This window comes from Myotis davidii, unplaced genomic scaffold (genome assembly GCF_000327345.1).
Source record: "Myotis davidii unplaced genomic scaffold, ASM32734v1 scaffold399, whole genome shotgun sequence".
Classification (NCBI taxonomy): Eukaryota; Metazoa; Chordata; class Mammalia; order Chiroptera; family Vespertilionidae; genus Myotis; species Myotis davidii.
In genome coordinates, this window is record NW_006292094.1 from 4,829,235 (window position 1) to 4,842,748 (window position 13,514).

At 46.9% G+C, this 13,514-nt stretch overlaps 1 protein-coding gene across 4 annotated transcripts; it reads left to right on the top strand.

The window, feature by feature from the left end:
- LOC102770968 (RB-associated KRAB zinc finger protein) lies at positions 1-12,890 on the top strand. Of its 4 annotated transcripts, none has more exons than XM_015565122.1 (5): positions 1-883; positions 4,933-4,990; positions 7,287-7,413; positions 7,902-7,997; positions 10,378-12,890. In XM_015565122.1, exons 3-5 carry the CDS (start codon positions 7,380-7,382, stop codon positions 12,192-12,194), a joined length of 1,947 nt encoding a protein of 648 aa, XP_015420608.1. In that variant the 5' UTR covers positions 1-883; positions 4,933-4,990; positions 7,287-7,379; the 3' UTR covers positions 12,195-12,890. The 4 variants fall into 4 exon arrangements, with proteins under 4 accessions (XP_015420608.1, XP_015420607.1, XP_006765498.1 ...); XM_015565121.1 differs by lacking the exon at positions 4,933-4,990 and having other exon boundaries at positions 1-384; positions 825-883; XM_006765435.2 differs by lacking the exon at positions 4,933-4,990.
- Positions 12,891-13,514: the final 624 nt, after the last annotated feature.

The window sequence follows — 13,514 nt, forward strand, 5'->3', positions numbered from 1 at the left end:
GCGCCCCCCCGGACCAGGGACCTCCCTGTCTCCTGGGGGCCTCGGGGGTCCCAGCCTGGGCTTCGAGGTGCCCCTGCTCCCTGCACCCCCAACACCCCTTCCTCCGCCCCGCCCTCCCCAGGTTCCAAACGTCTCTAAGCGTCCCCCAGGACCTAGTTCACCGCCTAAGCGTGTGCCCACTCCCCTCGGAGCTGCCAGTGCCGTCCCGGTGCCGCGGTTCGATGAGCCCGCAGGGGGCGCCCTGCCGCCTCGGTGACAGCGGAAGAGATTGGGCCTGTGAAGGGCGGGACTTGCCCGGGTGTCCGCCTGTGGGTGGGATCGCGAACAGGCCTCAGGCTCCCAGGCCAAGCGTTGTGCCCACTGTACCCCGGTTTTCTTAAGCGAGTACGTGCAACACTAACCACGTCTTGTCAGATAAAACCACGCCCTGATGCACATTTATCCCGTTTCTGAGAGCACATACTCTGTGTTCCTCTGTATGCCTTGATTTTTAACAATTGAAAGAAAAGTAAGAAAATAGGTCAACAGTATAACAGGATTTCCCCCGCCCCCCCGCCCCCCAACCACCTTTTATTTAAGGGTGGCCAACCTTTTGAAAACGGAGCTAGTGTTTATATTCACCAGTGGGAGGAACCTGTCGGATGACCTCCATCCTTTTGGGGTGGCAATGGTTCGGGTGCGTCCCTCTGTCACCCTTGAGCCCTATCTGAGTGTTCACAGGGCATCATTTCATTGCGTTTTCTTTGGCGATCCTCACGCAAAAGGTTCCCAGCCACACAGGCCAGGGTACTCATGACTGCAATGACTTGCCTGTTCTCCCCTAGGTCCGCTGTTAACAACCTGCACACTTTTCCAAGAGCAGCAGAAAATGCATGAGCCCCAGGTGAGTTTTCCCACCTTGCTCTGTGAGACAGGTTGGGAAGTTTATAAGAGCCCACGCTTTCAACTGGGAACGTGGAGCTAGGTAAAAGACGGTGTGAAATGCAGTTCTGAGAGAGTCTAATTCACATGTCCAGGTAGTAGGATACTTCAGGGAGATCGAGGTTGAGCTGCAAATACAACCAGTGCCCTTGACCATCTTAGGAAAAGGAAAGTACCGCCCGCTGTGTGCTTTGTGTAGCCTATAAGAGACTATGTGGTTTGTTAGTTGTGGGTTGTAAAGATTTACTAGGACTTGGGAATTTTTCTTTAATAAAGTTGATACAGTGTGGATAGCTTTCATAATAGCAACCAGGAAGTCATTGCAATATATGGCTTGTACTCGGTTTTGTAAGCATAGGGCCTCCTGCCCTAGAGAACAATATCTTGGTTTTTTCAGGCACCAAAATAATTGTGATAGAAATAGATACATTTCCATTGTTAGTATTTAATCCAGGGATAACACCGAAGTCCAGGGGCACCGACCTGTTCGTCCTTTCGATGTTTCTGTTCGTCTGTTTATTGGGTTGCCCAGCAAACAATACAAAAAAGTATTCTCCAGTAAGGGCGCTCTCACTCCCCATTCCCGCTTCAGGCCTCAGGTCCTTGGCTTCGTCCTGCCCACTTGCCTGCATCTGTTGGTGAAGATTAGCAGTGACCTAATTATAGTCGAGTCCTGTGGACATTTGCCAGTCCTTTCCCTCACGTGACCATGCATCTGCCTGTGACATCTGTTTCTTCCAAATGATATTTTCTCCCCTTACCTGGCTTACAAAAAAAATTGACCTGTATATCTCAATGTATCTCTGAAGGATAAAGAGGCTTTCCACAGGTGGGCGGGGATAATGCACAATACTGCCTTTGTTATGTAAGATCCAGTGTCCAAATTTCAGTTTTCCAAATGTTGTTTTTTTTTAATTTGTTCTTTTCAATCAGGATACAAATAGAGGCCGTATGTTGCAGTTGACCTCTTTTAATGATAACTTTTCCTGTATGTCTCGTGTCATTTCTTTGAAATTTGTTTTCTGAAGAAATTGGGTTGTGCCCTGGCCCTTGTGGCTCAATTGGTTGGGCGCTGAGAGGTCGCTGGTGATTCCGGGTCAGGGCACATGCCTGGGTTGCGGGCTCAGTCCCCAGCGGGGGCATGCAGGAGGCAGCCGATGGACGTTTCTCTCTCCCTCTCCCTTCCTCTCTCTGAAAATCAATAAAAAGTCTTTAAAAAATGTTTAAAAAGTAAATTGGGGTGTTATCCCCAGTTTCCCCATGTGGACTGTGCTGAGTGCATTGCTGCCTGTTTTAACTTTGCTTTTTACATCCCCTGCACTCCTGGTGAAGTTGGTAGTTAGGTCTGGGCATTTCCTCAGGTTCAGGTGCAGTTCTTCTGGGAAGGCTGTGCTGCCCATGCCTTCGTCCTCTCCTGCTGGAGCCATATTGCCTGCCTGTCTCGGCTTGTGATGTGAGGTCTGTTGATTGACATCCGTTGCCCTGATCCACGAATTCACTAGGGGAGACCCGATGGTGACAAGCGTCTTCGCCGCTTCTTCTTCGTTTACGGCTGGGATACGCTTCTAAGAAGAGCCTCGCTCCGTCACAGGGAGGGACGGTTTCCAAAGCCCTGGGCCGGCCTGAGGGACAGGGCTCTGCGTCTGCGTCTGTCGTCTCTCTGAGCTCAGGGGTTAAATGGATTTGGTAGCGATTGAAGTTGTTACTCTTTTTGATGTTTCAGTGGCCCATCTTTGAATCCCTTCAGAGTAGTTCGGCACCTTTTTGAAACATTCCCTGTACATTTTAGAGTATTCTATTCAACATTTTATTTTGAAAAACTTCAAATTTACAGAACAGTCACAAGGATTGTACAAGGACTCCATGTTCCTGCTGCTGAGATGGTCCAGTTTCTGACATTTTTTAGCTTTTGCTGTATTATTTTCTCTCTGTGTGTGTGACATTTTTTTCTGAGTTATTTGAGAATGGTGTCAGATGTCATGCCCCCTTAACCTGTATTTCAGATTTAACTTCTAAGATCAAGAATATTCTCTTACATATTCCTGGCACAGGGACTGAATTTAGGCAGTTTAACATTGATATCATGCTTTTATCTAACCCACATTCACCTTTCGGTTTAGCCCGTTTCCCAGGATTTCCTGGTTTTAATTTCTGGCGGAGGCTGCGGTCCGGGATTGTGGATGGCATTTAGCCCGCTCTCCTCTCCTCGGTCTCAGTTCTCCCCCGGCCCAGGCTGGGCCTCGCAGGCCGGAGCTGTGCATTTCCATCTCATGAATGGCTAGTGTTTCCCATTAAAGAAATTCCTGACTTTAAAACTTGAGAGGACAGAAGCATACATATGTGTGCATGCGAGCATGTGTGTGTCTGTATAAATTTAAAAAGTGTACATGTGTGCTTGTGTGTGATTGAGATCGATATGTATATATGTATCACATACATATGCATATATCACCTACTATGCACATTATAAGACTTCGTGTGTAAATATATACATATATTCATGTTAGTGAAGTATCAACCCATTTCTATTTTCTGAGGGTTTTCTTTGTTAAATTCAGTGTGCATTTTGAATATTCCCAGAGGCCTATTCAGCATCTTTGCAGATACAAGATTTTCCTTCTGATCCGTACTCTAGTGGTTCATTATATTAATGGATTGCCAGGTATTAACCTAGTCTGAATTCCTGGAAAAAGTCCCATGTAGCTATTGTATGTGATCTCTTCAATCTGGTATTGAGTTCTGTTGCTGATACTTTGTTTTGGATGTTTGTGTTGGTATAAGTGATATTGGTATGCATGTTACTGACTGATGAAGCATCTTCTAACCCTACCCCGCCTGGCCTTGCGGACTAGCTTAGGCCAGAAGGTTACTGCCTCCTCCCGGGGATTCGATAGCTCACCGGGCTGGTCCTTGGACTCTCCTGGGTGATGTCCTGCTTTGCTGTCAGGCGGCTCTGCCTCCGCCGCCAGGGCAGCGCAGCTGTGGGACCCACAGTGGGGCCCTGTCAGCGGTCTAGACCTTTGTTAACGCAGCCTTTGCAAATAGTAGGAGAATGGAGCTCTTTACTGAGCACTTCCCTCCAGAAACAGGACTTAAATGTTCGCAGTTCCTCCAGCTGCTCCTAAGAGCACTGGGCTCCGGCCTGCGGGTCTCCTGCGGCTCCGTGGCCCGCGCTCCTCTTCGCTGGCGCTGGGGTTCCAGTGGAGAAGAGCGGGCACGCTGTAGGCAGCTGTTTTATTAGAGAAGGCGTCCTCTCGCTTTTCTGAAAGCGCCTTAGAGTATCGCTAAGTGTCCATGATAGTTTGACTTGGTACACAGTTCTAGGTTCAGAAGCGTTTCCTTTTAAAAGTTGTCGGCTGTTCTCCAGGAGAAACAGTGTCAGTTACTAAGGCTCGGGTATTTTTTCCTCTGTCATGTTTTGGATTTTCCCTCATCCTCTGGGCTATTTTATCAGGGAATTTCCCATCTCTGTCCTCCGCCCAGTGTTCTCCTTTGGGTGTGAGACGGCCCCCTCGGAGCGCAGGCGAGCCTGAGCCTTCAGCTCAGGAACCCGTTTCCGCTCTGCCTGTAGCATTTCCTGTGGCTCCTCCACATCCGTCTTCCTGAAAATGTTGAACCTGTTGGGTCTGGCTTTCTCCTCTCGGGTTTTCTGTCATCATTTCAGTTTCTGATTTTCTGAGAGCCTGCCTCACATACATTCTGTCTCATTTGTTATTCAAGCTTCTGACTTGAGGATCTTGAAAAAATTCAATAACACAGCCTCTAATTTCTAAGTATTCTCTGGTGGCTGTTTCTTAGCAAACTGTTCTCATTTGTGGAAGCAATATGTTGCTTAATTTATTAAAAATATAAATCAATACAAAATGTAAATTTATTAAAAATATAAATAAAAAAAATATATATATATATAAATCAATATAGCTATATAAGATGCTTTCTTTATGAATTTATTCTATTGTGGCTGGGTTACTCATTCTGATGTTTATCTCTTATTTATACTGTTTCCCTCAGCTGCTGATTTTTGACGTTTTTAATTTCCGTTTTGGAGGTAATAATTGCTACCGCTAGCGTGCATGTGTCGGCTAAGAGCCCGTTTGGCTCCTCTCCCCTGTGTGGAGGGAAGGGCTGCAGCAGGGATGGGAGGGATATGTGTCTAATTCGGTTGGTATCACATCATTTTCCCCTCAATTTTTCATTGTGTAAAATACACACAACACAAAATTCGCTGTCTTCACCGTCTGTAAATGCTGCAGTGCAGTGGCATTAGTGCATCCACATTGTTGTGCGGCCATTACCGCCATCCGTCTCCAGAATGCTTCTCGGCTTGTTAAACACGAACTCCCCATCTCCCCAGCCCCCGGCAACCTCCCTCCTGCTGCCTGTCTGTGATCTGACTCCCCTAAGGGCCTCGGGTAAGGGGAATCGTAGTGTTTGTGTCTTTGTGATTGGAGTGTTTCACTTCGCATGTGTCCTTGAACTTCATTCGTGTTGTACCACCTGTCAAAGTTTCCTTCTTTTTAAGGCTGAATAATGTTCCATGTGTGCGCAGACCACGTCTTGCTTGTCCATTCATCCGGTAGTGGACACTTGGTTACCTCCCCATGTTAGCCGTTGGACTAATGCTGCTGTGCACAAGGTGTACACATACCTCTTCAGTCCTTGCTTTCCGTTTTTTGGTGTAGACCCAGAGGTGGGCTGCTGGGTCATGTGATCGTTCTGTTTTTGAGTTTTTGAGGAGCCGTCATACTGTGTCCACAGCCGCTGCCCCACTTCACGCCCCAGCAGTGCACAGGCTGCAGGTTCTCCTCACTTGTGTTTGGCCGAGCTGGCGTGCTCGGCGGCTTCCTGTGGGCTGGTTTCCTGAGCGTTGGCTCTGTGTCCTGCTTTGCCTGAGATGGTCCTGGACTAACTCTGCTTGGACAGTGAGTATGTCGTCACCCTAGTTAGGGGTCTGGAGTGTGATGTACCCCATGCGTGGCCACGGGTTCACCGGATTCAGCTTCATCTGGCTGCTCTGCGCACAGAGCAGGAAGCGCGAGCTGCCCGGTGTCCTGTGGCTGGTTTCAGTCGGCCAGGCGCTGTGCCCCACGGACCTCTTGCTGGGCCTGGGGGTGCTCGGGGCTCTGTGGGCGAGTCCGCTGTCACCTGGGCTGCGGCCCCGCACCTGCCTGTACACGTGTCCGCAGCTCTGGTTTCTCGTCTACTCGACCCCGCATCTCAGGGATTGATTCCTCAGGAGCGCCTGCTCTTGTAGCCAGTGTGCCCGGTGCTCCTGGGAGGGTGGCTCCGCCGGCATATTTCTCAGAATTGGGCTTTTGGGTTTGTCTTGGGCAGGAAAGTAGTGGTGTGTGCTCAGCTGACCCTCGAATTAGAATCCCTTCCTGCTGTGAACCAGCTGTCCTAGCGAAGGGCCCTCGTGCCCCTGCCGTGCCAGCCCTGGCACTGCTGCCGCTTCTGTGTTTGCCACGGGCACTCCTCGCCCCTCCTCCTCTTCCTTCTCCCCCTCCTGTGGAATCCCCAGCAGAGCCCGGGAGCCTGAGCTGCAACAGGAAGTGACAATAATTTGCTTCTTGCCGAAACCGGTTTGGCTCCGTGGATAGAGCGTCGGCCTGCGGACTGAAGGGTCCCAGGTTCGATTCCGGTCAAGGGCATGTACCTGGGTTGCGGGCACATCCCCAGTAGGAGGTGTGCAGGAGGCAGCTGATCGAAGTTTCTCTCTCATCGATGTTTCTAACTTTCATCTCTCTCCCTTCCTCTCTGTAAAAAATCAATAAAATATATTTTTAAAAAAATAATTTGCTTCTTGCATACATCGCTCGAATAACACCTCGGGCACCGTGCAGACACAGATACTCCTGTTGAGAGCAGGTGGCGCTGAGCTACAGCGGGAGGCGGGAGAAAGCTCAGTGGGCAGAGAGCCGGCTGAGACGGAGTCAGAGGCTCCGAGCTGGCAGTGGAGGGGGGAGGAGGAGACCGGGGAGGGTCCGGGCGCCAGCACCAAGAGGCAGGGAAGGGAGGAGCCGCCGGCAAAGGCGCCTGAAGAAACTGAGGAGGGATAGGGGTGTGCTCATTCCCTGCTGCCTCCGGATCCGGGTGTAGCTTTCTGAGAGCAGGAGCGCAGCCCCCAGACTCAGTTACTTCCATCGCAAAATCAGAAAACAGTCTCTTTTTGGTTTGAGGGTTTTGTTATTTTTTGACACAAGAAGGAACCCAAATGCCATGCGTTTCTGACATGGTTTCCCTCCCACAACCTGCAACATCAAAGGGTTACAGGGCTCCTGGTTGCCTTGACCAGTGAGCTCGGTAAGCTCTTGTTCCTGGACGCCTTGTCCCTGTCCCCAATTCCCATCGCGCTGCCATTACAGGAGCCAGTGTCATTCAGGGACGTGGCCGTGGACTTCACCCAGGAGGAGTGGCAGCAGCTGGGCCCGGAGCAGAAGACCACCTACAGGGACGTGATGCTGGAGAACTACAGCCACCTCATCTCCGTGGGTGAGCAGAGCGGCTCCCTGGACTGTGGGGGGGCTTCTGTTCAATGGCTTTATCTCAAGTTTGAAGAAATAGGTGATAAGACCATTGAATTCCATTTGGGCACCAGGGAGCGTATTTTTATCTCTGCTTCTCCATCAGAAAGTTCTAACTTTGGCCCTGGCTGGTGAGGTCAGTAGTTAGAGGTTGGCCTGTGCACCAGAGGGTTGTGGGTTCGATTCCTGGTCAAGGGCACATACATACCTTGGTTGCAGATTCGATCCCTGGCCCCTGTTGGTATGTATGGGAGGCAACCAATTGATGTGTGTCTCTCTCTCCCCGTCCCATCCATTTTCTCTAAAAATCAATGGAAAAAAATATCCTCGGGTGAGGATTAACAAAAAATAAATAAAACAAAAGTTCTTCCTTAGATAAGGTGCAAAAAGCCACCTTACTGTGCAGCCTCTGAGGCAGGAGCAGCTGCTCCAAGCCGGTCTCCTTTCCCGCCACAGGGTACGACAGCACCAAGCCCAGTGTGATCGTCAGGTTGGAGCAGGGAGAGGAGCCGTGGGTGGCAGAAGGTGGCTCTCCGTGCCAGGGTTGCCCAGGTGAGTTAGCAGAATATCCCACTTTCAGAAGTGGGCCCCAGGCCCGAGGGAGTGCCAGGCGGTGTCTCGGTGCCTATGCCCAGGTCACAGCTCCGGGCCCCAGAGGGAGCTCTCCCTCCCACATGTGTCCAGTTTCTTTGTGCGTGTCCACGTGATTTCCACGCTGAGGAGCCGGTCTCTCCTCTGGCTCAGTGACTAAGCCACTCCCATTAGCACAGATTCCCCAGGGCGTTCAGAGCCTGACAGAGTCTCCTCGAGACTCACATGTTCTTCCTGCCTTCACTTCTCTCCTTCCTTGTGAAATGCCTCAGGCTCGTGTTCTTTCCCCAGGTTCCCTGCCCGCCCCGTGCACTCACAGGCCAGCTCCGTGTCCTCTCCCGGAGCTCCGAGGCCAGCCACCCCTCAGGGCGGTGCCTGTGCTGTTTGGAGAAGCTGACTCCTCCCTAGCTGCACCCTGGGCTGATTGGGGGCCGCGACACTGGCCAGCTCCTCCTCCCCCCTCGCTCGCTCCTGGTCTGTCTGCGGCTCCTGTGTGCGCAGCAGCCGCTCGGGAAGGGTGTCATCGGCGGGATCGGTTCACCCTCCTGCCTTCCTCAGGAGTGCTGACCCTGGACCTGCTTCCCACACCTTTACTTTTCTTTGGATCCTTAAAAGGGTTCCTGTAGTCCCCACTGTTAGGACTTTGAACTTGTATTTATGCTGTGCATCCAGCTGACACCTAACCCTTCACCTGTGGTCCAGTGGACGTTTCCCTGACAGATGCCAGTGCCAGCGGGACTGCCGCTTCCTCCCTTCTCAGAAAGAGCCCCTCAGGTCACCGGTGCTGTGGTCTTGCCCGCCTCCCTTTGCTTATGGCATGTCCAAGTGTGACTAGGAACATGACAGGCTCGCGGGTGGCAAGGAGCCAGCTTGCCGAAGCAGCGGGGGTTTGGGAAGCCCAGTGCAGTGCTGGTTTGAACGGATGCTGTGAATCCAGGCAATGAAAAATCTTACTGGTGAATGGCAACTTCTCAGATTTTTCCTGTTTGTATTTGGGGCTTTGGGCTCAGGATGTTGTAGGTTTCAGAGCAGATTCTAGGTATTGCGGTGAGTGTGGGTGAGAGTGGCTAATAGTAGTTTAGAGGATCCCATAATCTGTAAGATGCCTACATTGAAGTTCCTACTTTAGGGGCAACTTTTGGAATCTAATATTTAAGGTTTTACACCAAATGACGCTTGGGAGAAATAGATTATATTAATTTTAACTATTACTTGTATTGAGAATTGAGCTATGGTGTTGTGTCAGGGACATGACTGGTTTTAGGAAGTTTAAATCAGAAAATTGAAAGAGAATTAATGGTGAGACTTAATGAGCATTTGTTTTGTGTCCAACCATTGTAAGCAGATGACATGTGCTAATGAAATCAGTCTGTTCCCCACCCTGTGGCTTAGGCACTATTGCCCACATTTCAGTGAGCCTGCATCACAGCTGTCACTGCTCAAGGTCCCCAGCTTGTAATGTGTTTGTGTTGGGGCCCCAGTGCCCCTGACCACTGCACTCTGCTGTGCAGACAGGATCACTGAGTGTTAATAAGACTGCAAACCCTTCGGAGAGCTGATCTTCCTGGAAGGCCTCTTGCCGTTGGTCTTTCTTATGTCGTTGGGACATTTATGTGTCAGGGAACCCTCCTTCCTGGTGACTGTGATCAAGGCGAGGGAGTGGGGCCCTGGTTGTGGGACTGTCTCTGAACATGAGGAAAATGGAGCTTTTAGACTGTTCTTTGGATTTCTGTGCAGAATAGAAAACGGCAGAGATTTTGGAAGGAGCTCTGCTAGTGAGGATGTCACTGTGGTAATCTTGTTGTGGAGTGATTTTACAGTTTAATATAAAATTAATATAACCTATTTCTCCCAAGCGCCATCCATCCGTGAATGTTTCCTTTGAATATACATCTAGTCGTTGTTGTTCTCCCACTGCCTCTACTCTGCCTGGATCTAGCACTCTTTCAGGGCCTGTGTTCTCTGCTCACCACTTGTGCTTGTTTATTTTACCTTTTATACCAGAGTTTTGAACATATTTGTAAAGTAACAAAGCTACTTGTATTCAAAGTGAAATTATCCTTCCTTTATCCACTAACACTGAGTCCTACCCCACCCTTATCCTTTCCCCATGACTCCCCTAGCTCTACCTGTGTGTGTGTGTGCGTGTGTGTGTGTCTGTCTGTCTTGAATGACAAATCAAGGGAAAAAGAGGATTATACACTTGGTAGTTATTTTTTATTTGTGGAAATTGGCCTAAAAGCCAAGAGTTAACCCCACAATAGGGTACTTGAGTACCACTTCTATTCTGTAGCTGGTACATTCAGATTCACAAGGTTTATTTAACTTTATTCCTTTTCAGAAAAAATCAAGAAAGTTGATGATATATTAGAAAGAATCCAAGAAAATGAAGATGAATGTTCAAGGCAAACTTACGATATCAATAGTAAAACCTTAATTGAAGAGAGAGAGAATACATTTGATAAAACTTATAACACAGAAGCAAACTTTGTTCCTTCAAGCATATCTCATAGTTGTGTCTCTTGTGGAAAAAATATAGAATCTAATTCAGAATTAATTATTAGCGATGGAAGCTATGCAAGAAAGAAGTCTGATGAGTGTAGTGAATGTGGGAAAACACACCATGGAGAGAAACCTTATGAATTTAATCAAAATGGGGAAGGCTTTTCTCAAAATGAAGAAAGTATTCTTCAGAAAGTTAATATTTTAGAGAAACCCTTTGAGTATAATGAATGCATGGAAGCCTTAGACAATGAAACTCATAAGAGAGCTTATATCGGGGAGAAGCCCTGTGAGTGGAGTGATTCTGGACCAGACTTTCTCCAGATGTCAAATTTTAATGTGTACCAGAGATCACAGATGGAACTGAAGCCCTTTGAATGCAGTGAATGTGGGAAATCCTTCTGTAAAAAGTCAAAATTCATTATACATCAGAGGGCTCACACAGGAGAGAAACCTTATGCGTGTAATGTATGTGGCAAATCCTTCAGCCAAAAGGGAACCCTCACTGTACATCGGAGATCACACTTAGAGGAGAAACCCTATAAATGTAACGAATGTGGGAAAACCTTCTGTCAGAAGTTACATCTCACTCAACATTTGAGAACTCATTCAGGAGAAAAACCCTATGAATGTAGTGAATGTGGCAAAACCTTCTGCCAAAAGACGCACCTCACGCTCCACCAGAGAAATCATTCAGGGGAGAGACCCTATCCGTGCAATGAGTGTGGGAAATCCTTCTCCCGCAAGTCAGCCCTCAGTGACCATCAGAGAACACACACAGGAGAGAAACCTTATCAATGTAGTGAGTGTGGAAAATTCTTTTCTCGAGTGTCATACCTCACTATACATTATAGAAGCCATTTAGAAGAGAAACCCTATGAGTGTAATGAGTGTGGCAAAACCTTCAATTTGAATTCAGCCTTCATTAGACATCGGAAAGTACACACGGATGAGAAACCCCTTGAATGTAGTGAATGTGGAAAGTTTTCTCAATTCTCATATCTTAATGACCATCATACAACTCCTTTAGGAGAGAAACCCTATCAATGTAATGAATGTGGGAAAACTTTCCTTGAAAATTCAGCCTTTGACGGACACCAGTCAATTCCAGAAGGAGAGAAATCCTATGAATGTAATATATGTGGGAAATTGTTCTCCGATTTATCATACTACACTGTACATTATAGAAGTCATTCAGAAGAGAAGCCCTATGGATGTAGCGAATGTGGGAAAACCTTCTCCCATAATTCATCCCTCTTTAGACACCAGAGAGTACACACAGGAGAGAAGCCCTATGAGTGTTATGAATGTGGAAAGTTCTTTTCTCAGAAGTCGTATCTCACCATACATCATAGAATTCATTCAGGAGAGAAGCCTTACGAATGTAGTAAATGTGGAAAAGTCTTCTCTCGGATGTCAAACCTCACTGTACATTATAGAAGCCATTCAGGAGAGAAACCCTATGAATGTAATGAATGTGGAAAAGTCTTTTCCCAGAAGTCGTACCTCACTGTGCATTACAGAACTCATTCAGGAGAGAAGCCCTATGAATGTAATGAATGTGGGAAAAAATTCCACCACAGATCAGCCTTCAACAGCCACCAGAGAATCCATAGGCGGGGGAATGTGAATGTACTCAATGAGGGAAATCTGTGAAAGTCAGACCTCGTTTTAGAAAAACCTTCTGAATAATGATTTGGAGTCAGATATCATGATCTGAGAGTTCATATGTTGAATGGGGAAAAACATTCAGACATTAGGTTCATTTTCATCTGACTTCACAGAGGAGAGTCTCTAAGAAGGCAACAGGAAAAAATGCCTTCAGAACATGCTACAACTCATTGGACACTAGATAATTTATACTGGAGTCAATTTTATAAGTATTTAATATTTATTTTGGATTAAAGTTGTATTTACATATCAGGGAGTCATACCAAGGCAAAATCTGTCAAAATTGATAAATGTGGAAAAATATTTTGTCTTGGAAATTATTATACCAAAAGCCATATTTCTGATGTAAAATCACATGTTTGTAGGAAAGAAATCAGAAGCTATCACCTCTAAACCTTTATTGTATAAAATGAAGTTTTCAAACCATCAGGACTCGATAATAAGGTCAGTAGCGTTAAATACTTATATGGAAGTTTCTATCATGTTTTAAAAATGCAATCTAATAATTCTATGCAAGTTTGGATTTGAATAATTTATGAAAAGGCAGTATTCTTATTTGAGTATTAAAATGTCAGAATGTTGGTGAGATGTTCGACAGGTAAAGAATAGTTAAGTGCATAAGTTTCTATTCTTTTGATGCACTTATAAATGGGTTTCTAATAAATGCCTCACCAATAGTGATTTTTGTATTTTTCAACTACATTTGAGCAAAAAAAGGTTTTAAAACACACTATTTTCATAAACAATAGTTAAGGACAACTCTGCTGCTCTTGCTCTACAAAATATGCCCAGTGCTCATCACACTCCTGTTTTTACCCACACGTTTGTGCAGCGTGCCAGTATTATGTAACTCAGAGACGTTATCTATGCTTTTATTTGATATGAACACAGTGTCATTATTTTGTGCACTGCCCTTATTTCCAGTGTCTTGGAAAAATTAATACAATTTCTAGCAGACATTTTTTTTTATTAACTCGATGTCCTTGCTCCTCTCTTGCCTTGATATAAGAGTTTGGTGTCTATCATTTCTTAACATGACTCAGAGGGTAAGTCCTGATTAGTCGTGATAATCCATTTTGATTGCCTGTAGCTCTTTCATAGTGGTTGTGTGACCCTTCCTGGGCAGACAGAGTGATCGGGTTTAATCATGAAAAATCAGTAACCGTGACACCACATGAAGGAAAGTAATCTAGCAGGCAGGAAACAAATGTGGTGACATTGCCATTCACCTGTGTTCTTAGCAAACTGGGTAGAAAGGAGCTTCTTTAGTGGGATACAGAGTATCCTACACTTTAGTCAGCAACA

Excerpts from the sequence above, each read along its gene's own strand:
- LOC102770968 (XM_006765435.2), top strand. Across the intron at positions 7,414-7,901 it reads CAGCCACCTCATCTCCGTGG|GGTACGACAGCACCAAGCCC; the intron begins GTGAGCAGAGCG and ends TTCCCGCCACAG. Across the intron at positions 7,998-10,377 it reads TCCGTGCCAGGGTTGCCCAG|AAAAAATCAAGAAAGTTGAT; the intron begins GTGAGTTAGCAG and ends ATTCCTTTTCAG.